The 12,763-nt window shown below is 37.3% G+C and overlaps 1 protein-coding gene across 1 annotated transcript in view; it reads left to right on the forward strand.

Annotated features, from left to right (window-relative positions):
* LOC102022006 (putative histone-lysine N-methyltransferase PRDM6) overlaps positions 1-12,763 on the forward strand; it is a gene marked incomplete at its 5' end in the record, with an annotated part of 85,524 nt that continues 72,761 nt past the window's right edge. Inside the window, 1 exon segment of the mRNA XM_013507093.1 lies at positions 1-194. Within this exon segment, the coding sequence (XP_013362547.1) occupies positions 1-194 (194 nt within the window).

Genomic DNA, 12,763 nt, shown 5'->3' on the forward strand with positions numbered 1-12,763 from the left:
AGCTGCCCGAGTGGCTGCGGGACCTGCCGCGGGAGGTGTGCCTGTGCACCAGCACCGTGCCCGGCCTGGCCTACGGCATCTGCGCGGCGCAGAGGATCCAGCAGGGCACCTGGATCGGGCCCTTCCAGGGCGTGCTGCTGGCGCCGGACAAGGTGCAGGCAGGCGCCGTGCGGAACACGCAGCACCTGTGGGAGGTAAGTGACTCCCCCCGCGCCGGCCGGGGAGCCTGCGCCGGGAAGCGGGCGGTGGATTTCCGCGGCCCCGGCCGGAGCACCGCCCGCGAGAAGCCGGGAGGGCCGCATCCCGCGCGAGGCCGGGGTTCGGACGCAGCCACCTTACCCTGCCTCGGCTCCAGCTGCCGTGGATTTGGCCATTGGTCTCTGGATTTTGAGTAAAAAGAGCAAACAGCCCAGGAGATGGCGCAGAGCATGTTAGGCGGCAGAGTTGGGCTGGGTGACCTGGAGGTCCCGGCCGAGCTCTGCCCAGGTCTCTGCGCGTGGGGAAGGAAGGTAAGTGGGAGTCGGCCTTACTGTTTTGGGTCAAAACAGCTTTGTGAATGCCCAGTGTGAGTGACCAAAACACATCTCACAACTTCCAGCGTGCCCAAGTGTTTCGCAAATTACATTGTGCATCAAAATCACGAATTTTTCTTCTTTCTTCACAAAGTGAAATCATACAGTTTCAACAAAATAGAAAATAAAAACACGGTAAAATTAGGAGCAAGTTTACATAACCCAACACCTGATGTTATTATTTAAAAATAACCTGTGTAAAAACTATTAACCTGAGAGTTCTCCCAGGACTTCTGTTTGATTATTGAGGTCTGCTCCTGAAGTGAAAGACACTCACCATTAGGTCATCCGCTCACTGATTTCAGCGACCCCGACTCTGGAGAGTTATTTATGAAACTCACGGTGCTAGAAGCCATGGCCTCCAGCAATGTGGACGTCTGGCTAGTTGTGGCCACGTGAAATAGTGAAGGGGTAATAGTAAGAGAAGAGGCTTCTCAGTTACCAGGGACCGAGGTGACATGGGCCTTAGGCTTCCAGTAATGGATTGTTTTTGCGAGTTTGTCCCTCACACTTTGCTCAGTGGCTTGTCAACATGATCAGCATTGTGAGCTGCCTCATATTCACTAAATAAAACTCATGGGACTCAATAATCTACTCAAGTTTTCGCTGAGGCCCCACTGTAGCAGACCCAGGAGATACGGTATTGGGCAAAGCAGACCAGGGTCCAGAACACTCAGGACACTGTCCGTGTTGTGTGCTGAGGCCTGTGTTACAGAATATCCTTTGGTGGGCCAGGACTGTAACCCCAACCCAGCAGGCCAGAGTGAGCACGTGGTCACCGGGGGTTCCTCGCATAGCGCTGCCCTGGAGCTTTGGGCCCTGGTTTCCAGGTTTCAGTTCTCACCTACACTATTAGAAAACTGAATTTTCAGTCTTTCAGGCTGGGAATCCTGAGTGAGAGTAAAAATGGGCATAGTTATATTATAAAAAATGAGCATGTTTATATTACCAAAGATGAGCTTTGTTTTAAAACAACAGAAATTTAGGTTCTAGAGTAGAGCAAGGAGAAGACAGCCAAGTGCGCAGATACCCGGATGTAGGCTGCACGTTACAGCTTTTGCTTAAGAGAGCTGACAAGTGGGATATAATCAGAGCGTCTCCTCTTGAAAGATTTCTTATCTGATCTTTGTTTCTAATTAGCTATAACCTCCAATGTAGTTAAAGTTTGTAACGTACTTCCAGGTGCTTTTCATAATTCAGGGGTGTTGCTGGGCACTATATCACTCAGTTGAAGGTCTGCCGATACTTTTCTGAGGAAATCAAGAAGCAGTTGTTCAGTGACACAGCTTTCATCTATGTGGAGACCTTGAGCTGAGCACTTTTACATTGCACTTTGATGCCTATTTTTAGAGTGTAGAGGACAAAACCTTAAATGTAAAAAAAATCCCATAGTTCTTTGTTTGTTATTTGTTCTAAGATGCTCTGAATAATTGGGACGTTGGTAGGAGGCCACTGCGTATATAGAATATTATAACACATGTTATCACTAAAGACTAGGGACCTTTCTTTTGTGCCTTCACTTGTATTCGATGAGGTTAAATTTCTGCTGTAGTAAAGAAGCTGGGGAATTTAGTTCCAGTTTTTCCCTGAAACTTACTAGATATAAAGTGAATTTCACCTGTTGTTTAGGGTTTGTTAATTAAATGCGTAGGGAAATACAGGGTTTTGTGTTGAAGAAAAGACTTCTGGGTGTATGCTTAGATGAGCTATAGGTTCCTGCTCCTAAACTCAGGACATAATTAATCTATTAATTTTTATCACCTGTAACAACAGTTAGATACTTTTGGGGGATTGATGGGAGTTTAAGTTTTAAAACTTTACCCATGCAAAATGTCTCCTGGGAGAGTACAAATAGTGTAATTAACTGGGGCCAGGTAATTTAGTGTCAGTGTTTGTTTACAAGATAAAATGCTTTTAAAATACATTTCAGATTTTTATTAGTATAATTAGTTTTAAGATACGAAATATAAGGTTAAAAAAAATTTAAGCATGACTGTTGCAATTAAGTTACATTTATAAGAGATTTTAAATGTTGGGTTGTTCATAAGTGTTAGTCTTCTCTTTGAAATCTAAATTCTATTGTGAGGCACTTTAACTATTATATTATTCATATGAGAAAAATCAGTAATTGGAATACACCATATGTCTGAAATGTTTGGCAATAATAATTTAATGACACAGGTAATAAACATCTATTTTAAAATATATTCTTTTGGGTATCTTCCAGAATATCAAGTTGACAGGAAGCAGATTTTCTTAAAAAATCAAAGTAGTTAAATCATGACTATTTTATTTTTAAAGTCAGCTGTAATTGTTTTTTTTCCTCAAAGTTTTCAAGATATCTGCTGATGAAGAAATGTCTATATTTAAGAGTTCAATACTCAGATTCTGATAGGTATTACCAGGGTTATTTATTTTTATTTTAGTACAATAAATGGATCGCTAATCTTTTCTTGTCACTGTTTCCAAGTAGATGATGGATTTTTGTTTTAGTTTACAGTTCATTGTTTTTAGGAAGGTTGTACTTTATTATACACATCAAAGCTTATTACAAAAACAATCAGATTCACTTTAGTTACAACTTTTGTTTAATCATTGAAAGCTCTGTTTTTGCTGTAGAAAAAGGACTTTTTAGCATATCAGTCATGTAGAATGTGGTTGGTTCATAAACATTTTTAAGTTAATATTTTCTTTGTGCATTTAGCTTTTTAATTTTTTGGTGGTAAGGCGCAAACCAAGGGCCTCCCACTTGCTAGACAGTGTTCTACCACTGAGCCGAATCCCCAGCCCTTCTTTGTGCATTTAAAGAAAGTTAAATATAGCCTATTACTTCAGTATATTTTAAATTTTTTAGATGTTTTTGCAAATCCCAAGAACTTTTCTTTTTATTCTTTTTCTTTCTTTTCTTTTTTTGTTTTTAGCAATAATACAAGGGATTTTTTGTAGTTTAAGGAAATTAGCAGGTTAAAAGTCAAATTAGTTATTTATTGGCCAGTTTATTTTGGTATTCAAATTTTAATGTGTTCTAAAAATTGTAAATTCAGATACTTTAAAACAAAACATTATAAAAGGCTTTAAATAGCCATTTATTTTGCTTATATACATTTGCTCCAACAAGACTTGGATGCATGATACATTGCTAGCTGTTTGGACATATTAGGAAAAAAAATCTGAACATTTTGGAAAGAAAATAGAATCTTTCCCAGCAGCTAGTTCTTATCGATGAGTGTGAGATGATTTTACCCTAATGTGTTTTCTAATAAAGAAGAGAGCACACACATCTGATTCCAACATGTATGAAAACAGTATCTCAATTATTAATGTGCCCTTTTCCTTTGAGATAAATTAATCTACTTGCACATGGCTTTCCCTTTCTGCTTAACATCAGAATTTAATATGAGTTGACCTGAGGAATGTACACAGTGTATACTTAAAACTCTACTGGAATAGAATACGGAAGTTTAAAATAAAGCTGCAATTTAAGATAGTCTAGAATTACTCAGGCTTTTCAACTAAAGTGTGATTTGACAAGAAATTTTAGCAAAGGTGACAAAATAAAATACACTTGTTTTCAACCTAAAGTAATTCTGCTAATTGAGATAATGTAGTGACTTGTTAGGATTACGGTCAAGGTACTAGAAGAGATTTGATTTTATAGAATCTGTCTTCTCTTTGCCTGAGTAAATTTGAGTGTGTCATTTTCATTTGAACTATGGAAACCTTCACTATTTTTCTTTAGAAAATCAAGGAGGATAACATAATATGGGCCTTTTTGTGGTCTGATTTTGTGCCATACTATTTTAGATTTAATAAGAGTTTTACTTTTAACTAAATGGGCCATTTTTCATCATTACCATTTAGCTTAGATCAAAATATGTTAATGAAAACTAATATTAAAATTCTATTACACATTGCTAAATGTTTTTATTTCAGAACCATCATAGGTAATTGGTGCTAGGAGGAAATGAATTTATTTCATATTTTAAATGTGTTACGTATGTTTTTATAAATGACCCAATTCCATATTTGCAGTACTCTACCCATTTGTTTATATTTAGATGTTGAGAAAATCATTTTAATCATTAGAAATAAAATCATTTAAAAATTGTTCCAGTGATAGTATTGTAACTATATACTTTATATTTTATTTTATAAGTTTTAGCTTATTTTGGCCTGATTCACTAAAACACCAAGGGATAGAATTATGTGGCTGTCACAGTTATATTGAAGTAAAAATTATGTTTCTTAGCAATTTATCATTTAATATACTAGCCTGTGTGTCAGGTTGGTTTTGAATATGTCAGTGTTGTGAAATTCAAATAATTTCTCCCTAAAAACCAAAGTAATGTTACGATATGTTTTAAATTATGCAGAGTAGCAGCTGGTGTATCTCTCTGGCTTTGCCTCATTTGATTTGAAGATGTCTTTCATAGTGCTGCCCGTTTGATAGAGTGTCAACATTTTGTAGTTTTACATAAACTGTAAAGCCATCTGCTGCCTCTTGGAATGGTTTCCAGCATTGTGTTAAAATTCAAAACTTAGTATATACTTTAAACTGGCTTTGAAAAGGCCCATTTACTCTCCTGATCCTCTTGGTTTATGTATCCCACTGCCTAGTACCACTCTTGGTTTTCTCAGTCTACGAATGACTCTGCTTAACAAATATTATAACAGCCATTTGGAAATTCTACATGAGTGAGGTTTAATCCAAACATGCACATGACATTCCAGTGTTTTAGTTGCAAATACTTTATAACAGCTGATCTGTTCTGTATCCACAGGATTATTTTTCTCATTAGTTTACATGGTATTTACAAATTGCTTTTATTAATTGGTAGCATTTTGCCAATGTGAAGAAAATGATTCACAAGAATTTCTTAGTTCATAACTGCATATTTTCTTCTATCATATAATTTTCTTTTTCTTTTTCCATGCTTCCTTAAAAGTAGGAGGTAGAAAGTAAAATCAGACTCTTGGATGATACCACGTAGATTAATTCTGCCCTCGCTACATGGCAGCAAGTGATCTGATGGAAATGTAGTTGCGGTAACACTGGTCCTGAGAAACCTGTAGAGGAGTCTTTTTTATTTTATTTTATTTTATATTTTTCAGGGCTGGGATTTAAACCTAGGGTCTCGTGCATAATAGTCAAGTGTTCTACCACTGAGTTACATCCCTAGCTTAAACCAGTTTTTTTTGTTGTTGTTGTTTGGCTTTGGTTTTTTCTCTGGTACCGGGAACCAAACTCATGACCTTGCGCTTGCCAGGCAGGCGCTTTGCTGCTGAGCTAAATCCCCAGCCCCCTAAACCAGTTTTAATTATTTGAGGAAACATATTTCACTCCAGAACCCCTTATAGTTATTACATATTTAAATTTTTAAATTAAATATGAAAAACCATATATTATTGAGAGGGGAAATCCTGCCCACAATATCAAAGCCCTCTCTTCTCAGAGAATGGATGTTATACATGGTAGTATGGGGAAAATCTGTTGCCATTCTGAAGGTGCCTGGGTATAGAATGACTCTGAGCCTGTGTCTCTCTCTCTCTCTCTTTTTTTTTCCTGTTTTAGAATCATAGTAGTCCAAGATTTCATGAGTTCAGATATTTCTCATGTATTTACACAAGAAATATAGATTGTGGTATAAGTACTTCACATAAACGCTAGAGAAGCCAGAACAGAATATACTTTTCCTTGTAAGCATTTGCCACCTCTCTCAGATAAGTTACAGAATTCCATTATCCAAATTGTTACACATGTGTGACAGAGGTTGACCTTTCGTCATGTCAATCCTTTTTGTGCAGGCCTCGGGCTCCAGCCTAATGGCTCAAACCCTGATTTACTCACTGTAATAAGGGCAGGAGGTCGAGCAATTGTCAGGCTGCCTGTGCGTACTCTTCTTGGAGCCTGGTTGAAGGCTGTTAACACAAAGCTTTTCAAAGTGAATTTACAACCAGCACCACTGACAGAGGCCAATCAGTGCACCATAAATGTCAGGTTAGTGAGATTGAGCAGTAAGTAAAGCACTGACAGCACACTATTGGCTGGAATCAATTGGCCAAGGTTTAACTGAGAAGAGCAATCTATGTGTGGCAGGGTGAGGGAAAGAGCTAAGTGTGCAGTGTGGGCTTCCAGTGGACTCCATGGACTTAGCTGTTAGTGGGAGCGGAGGGATTGGGACATCACACATGTGCTTCAGCACATCCAGCCTCATCCATGTTGATGGAACTTGCGATCTGGAAGTTCAGGTGTGCTGGGCCTGCTGGCTGAGACTTGGAGGTAAAATATGGCACAGTATCAGACAAAAAGAGAAAGAAGAACTATGATGATGTGAGTCTGTCAGTACTAGATGCGCCCTGCGCATTACGATTCATCTTAATGTAATTTTCTAAGTTCTAAACTGTAACGAAGATTGTCACAAAGGGTCAGATGCAAATATGCCCTGCACGCCTTTGCTCCTCTCGCAGCTTACTTAGCAGGGAAAAACTTTCTGGCAGTCACTAATGAGTGATTATGGGCTCAGAGCCTGAATATCCATGAGATGTGGTTTCCCTACCAGACGGAATGTTTTTATCATTTTGTGTAATGACAGCCCCGACAACAATTCATTTAGCTCTGAAGATGTCAGCATTAAAATGGAGGAATCCATTAAAATGCTGTATGCAAGGATTTATAAATTAGGCAATTTCCTTGATTATTGCAATCATTTACAAAATTGATTGTTCCAGTGTGGTATAGACAGATTTAGCGGTGATCATCGACAATAAGCACATTCTCTGGTATCTAGAGCTACTGGTCACTAACCCAGGCCACTATTTCCCCACCCGCTGTTCCTGGTCTCAAGGTCAGGCAGACTTCCAAGAAAGCTTACAGTTGCAAAGTTTCCTTTGCCCTCAGAAAAGGCACACCTAGGCCAGGAGAGTAAGTGGTTTGTTCTAAAGATTACAGCACTGTTTTTTTATTTTAATCCTAATTTTGGAGGGGGTATCGATAATTCTGATCTGCTTCAGATCGGTAGTACTAACTTTGATATGATGCCAATTTAAAAGGAAATAATTTTTGCAAATTGCAGTGCTAAAATATTTGTTTGACTGAAAATCTAAAAGTCAATAATGTGTTTTATTTGTTACTTCTTACAGTTTTAATTATCCAATAGATACATCATAGAGTCACCAGATTTTAGGTCAGTTAATTCTGGAAGGCAAAAGAAAGACATTGTTACACGTGTGAAATGCTCAAATGTTGCAGATTTTCCTAAATAAGAACAGCACAAGTTCACTTCATGCTTAAGCACTAACCACAAACCACAAAGTTCCCTTTATTCCTGAAATATCAGCGGATGGGAGTGCCAGCAGTATCTGCAAGGCTCTGTCCAGTGCAGGCCAGCCCCACGGTTTATGCTTGGTACAAAATGACTGACTTCAGGACATTTGTTTTTAATCATTTTCTGCTTTGGAAACTTTAACACAAACTGGGGCTTACAACATAATAACACTGTTGAAAATTGTTGATAATGTTGGGAAGACAAAAAAAGTCTTGATTTTTGTCCGGATTGTGAAAACATAGTAATTTGATGGTCAGGTAGCTCTTTGTGTAAAAGGGGAAATGTTACATTTCAGAGTTGAGGAAATAAGAGGTATCTTGCCTTTTCTTGGCTGTTGCATAAAAAAATCAACTTAATTTTCATTTTTAGTTAGAAAATTTGCTGCTTAAAAATTAAATACAAAGGGAAGGTTTTCACTTCACTGTCTTAGTATTTAATCCTCATTTTTATTTAAATACCCCCCATAGCATTTTTGCTTTTTATTAAGACTTAAAAACTGTGTGCCCAGTTTTGTCTTGGGTGAACTGTGACTGAGGTATTCAGCATTATAAATGTGTTTCCCAGTGCCCCTTACATTTGTTTAATAAAACAAAATCTACAACATGCAAATGTGAAATAGTGATACGGGATTAAGCCCATTTTATTAAAATGAACAGTGTTTTTCACTCCCTGTGATCATTTTAAATTAAAGCTGCCTTAGATAATGAAGTGTCTTCTATAGAAACATTCAGTGTAATCTAATTCAGTAGAAACTTAAGTGCTTTTTAATTGGAATCAAATTAAATGTAATCAAGTCATGTTTTTAGTTCTTGTAAAGCACCAAGAGCTAAGTGTTGTTAGCACACTTGGGAATATTAGTGTTTATCACGAAAGTAATAATGCTAAATTCTCAGATATCTGTGCACATTACAAAATGGTAGAAAGCTTTTAACTATTATAAATTTTAGGTTAGAATACATTGCTGATGCAAACTTTTGTGTTTCAAAATAGTATTAAAATTCATTTATGGTACAAAATATATACTATATGTCCTAGGGATGAGAGTCTTGAGAAACATTACACTAAGGAAATATTATCAAGTTTCCTTGGTAATTTAGTTTAATTCAGATTTGATTTCAGTTTTTTGCAATTTATTACAATATAAAATTTGAGGCAGTTACTCCACAAAGGAAAAAACTTCATTATTAAGCTTTAAAGTACTAGAAATGCATTTTTTGTATTAAAAGTAACCAATGCACATTGTAAGAAATTCAAACTATATAAAAGTACATATCAGTGTTGAGGATGCTTTTCATAATGGCTTTTTGAATGATGACTACAGAATATAATGAAGATTTATTTCATGGAATGGCTGTTTTGGTAAAGATATGTACAACAGCTCCTTGATACAGCAAACCACATTTTAAAAGCAGCAACTAGTGGTACTGTCTTCATAGAATCTACGGGAAGTGTTTGAATTGGCCTCACCCTGAATAGATTTTGATTTTGTGTCTGGTCTCATCCTCCCCTCTCTGTAGCTCTGGTGGGAGAGTTAATTGCAGACTGCTGATCTGATGGAAACACTTCTACTTATATTTTCATATTTTTTAGAGCATGTGTCTCTAATAAAACAAGAGTCTTCTCCAGGTCTATAAAGAGACTGCCTTGCTTCTCTAAGAAGGAAAGAGAAAATATCTGTTTCCTTTCTACACTTGAAAGTATAAACAGAAAAAGAACAACTCTTTGAAATGCTCTTTTAAAGTAGGAAGACATTAATCTAGCTGTGTGTGAGACTTTAGGGGAAAATAATTTATTTGTATCCCTGTTCTCCCTGTGTAAAGCAGAGTGGTATTGGATGGTTATGCAAATGAAAGAGAAAATATGTATAACTTTTATGCAACAACTGAGAATTTCCCCCTTTTCAGTTGGATTTTAGTAGTAATTTTGTATCTCATGGAGTCTGCACATAGACATAAGGAATTCCATCATTTATCAGTTAAAACAAAAGACTGTATATAGTGGGCCATGATACATACCTTGGACTTAGTTACTACAAAGTTAAATTCAGGAAATACTGTATTTCAGTGCAGTTCTATTTAGCAATAGTTACAAGTAAGAAAAGATTATGTACTAAAGGAATACTGTACAACATGGATATTAAGAACAGTCACTGGCTTTTTTTTATTTTATAACTTTTATTTTTAAATTAGGACATACATTGTACACATTTATGGGGTACCATGTGATGTTTTGATACATTCTGTGATGTTTAAATCAGAATAAGCATATTTATCTCCTAAAATATTTATCATTTGTAGGGAAAATATTCAGTGATCATTATTCTGGCTTTTTTGAAATAAATAATACATTATTGTCCATAGTAACCCAATGGTGCAGTAGGACACTGGAACTTATTTCTCTTATCTGACTGTAACTTCATGCTTCTTGACCAAACTTTCCCCAGCCCTTCTTCCAAATATATTTTAAAAACTGTATTTTTAAGGGAGGGCAATAAGAATATCTATGATTATTGGGTACATAAAGAACAGAGCTAAGCCTAGTTTTGCTAAGTGCAGTGCTAATTCAGAATCCTCACAAGAAAGATCCAGCTTGCAATGTGAAAATGCAAGGGTGATGACTTATTAACATCTAGAAAAATCACAAGGAATTCAAAGATCTGTTAATCATAGACCTCAAATCAGGAGAAATTTGTTAGATCAGTTTAACACTGGAATTAACATTTGAATTCTGAATTGAAAAACACCCTAGTGTCCAGAATATTGTGATCTATCAGTAAATATTGAATGACAATGAATCAACATGGTGGCACATGCCATTTTCATAAAATGTGTGTAGAGCGATGTACCAGTAAATACAAAGGTACAGATATCACACAGATTCTGAATATATGTCAGTGTTGACCTTGTGAAAAGCAAAAGTTTCAACTGACAACTTTTAGCTAGATATTATGGATGAAAAATAGAAATCAATGCTAAAACACATCATAAAAGCAAAAATGTAGATGGATATTTTAATAATATGTATGTATTTCCTCTTAATTATTTCCACTATAGTATCTGGTGTTTATACTTTGATGGCATCCTGGCAGCGAATCAAAATATGTTCCAACTAATCCAGTTTAGATCCTTACCCATACCCCTGGATGCCTGCAGTAGTATCTGTGTTCCATGGCCTGCCTATCAGCTCTGAATCTATAATAGCTGGTTAAGCTTTGGGAAATCTATTAAACAAACAAACAGATTAATAATAATAATAATAATAATAATAATAATAATAAATAATAGTCTGTATTCCATGCAGGGCTTTGTTTCTACAAAATGAAACAGTTTCAAAGGTTGGTTGTATGATAACTAGTATGAATATGTGTAACACTACTAAATGATGCACTTAAAATAGTTACAGTGGTAAATTTTCTGTTAGGTGTGTTTAAAAATCTGCATTTTCAGTAACTTTCCTCTACTTCAGCAATTCTCAAACTCTAGCTGTGTAAGAATCTCCAGGAGCAGGGTGTCAAGCATTTGGGGACTGGCCCCAAATGTTTTTGACTCAGTAGCTCTAGATTGGGGTTCAGGAATCTACTTTTTAAACAAATGCCCTAGGTGGTCCTGGAATTGCTTTCAGAGAGCACAGTGTCAGACTCGGCCTTTCCTTGCCCCTGTGTTGCTGGCTCCCTTCCTGCCTCTTCCCTGTTTTTGCTGCTCCTCTTTTCGCCTGGCCATTCTTGTGCTTCAGTTCCACACTTGGCATAGTCCTCTTATTGCATACATTCTGTTTCAGTCTTGATTTCTCTGGTTGTACACCTTGGCTACTTCTCTGCACACGTGCAGTCTCCTCCCTGAGCACTTTCCTCACCTCTTGTAGTAGATAGATGATGGATGGGTAGATAGGTAAAATGATAAGTATAATATTAAAGAACTACTTTAAAGACAGCAAACTAGCTTCCAGTTTCTCTGTATTTGGAACTTCTCCTGAGAATGCATAAGGAAGCAGCCAAGATGACAGAAAGCTTTACCCTGTGTGTAAATTGGTGTGTAATTAGCACCTAAGTCATCAAGGGGTGCTTTAAAACAATCTTTCTCCTGAGCTTCCCATTTCTATCTATCTCTGATCTTGCCTTCGCATACTTAGTGAACTCATTTACTTGTTCCTGTTATGTCAGTGTCTCCTCGTAAGGATGGCTTTCAGGCACCATTTCCCACACTGAGTTCCCCTCTTTCCCGAGTTCTCTGTGGAGCATCGCCATTTCAGTGTCCTGACATTGCTTCACACAGTTCATTAACTGTCCCCACCTCACATCTCCCCAAGGAGGTATCTACTTATCTTTAGGTTTACTGTCTTTAATTTACCACCTTTTTGACATTTTGGAGTTAATGTAATGGCTTTTTAAATATTTGTATTCCCAAGAGCACAAAGTAGCTAGCACACAGAAAGCATTTAATAAACACTTTAGATCTGATAGCAATAAGGTTCACATACTTCAGCTGAAACTGTGTGCTGGGTGCTCTGCTAAGAGTTTTACAGGGGTTGTCCTAATTTACCAAACAACCCAATGAGTTGAGGACTGTTACACTCTTTTTTCAGATAAGACACTTTTTAGATGATGGCAGAGATGTGAGGTAACTTGTCCAAGGATACCTGCAGCAAGGGAGGAATTTCATGGAGGTCTCATGGGTTATAATGTCCTTGCTCTTACCCCCTCTGTTCATGCTTGTCTGTCTCCTCCCCCTGTCTGACCTGAAATCCCTTAAGTAACTGGTCTGTGCCACTGTCTCCCTTACCCTGGCCTCCTGGACCTGAGTGTGAACTCTCCTTCCTGGGTGGACACCACATTGGTTTCTCATGGAGTTCACCTGCTACCTCACAGAG

Source organism: Chinchilla lanigera, unplaced genomic scaffold (assembly GCF_000276665.1).
Source record: "Chinchilla lanigera isolate Chin_1 unplaced genomic scaffold, ChiLan1.0 scaffold00120, whole genome shotgun sequence".
NCBI lineage: Eukaryota > Metazoa > Chordata > Mammalia > Rodentia > Chinchillidae > Chinchilla > Chinchilla lanigera.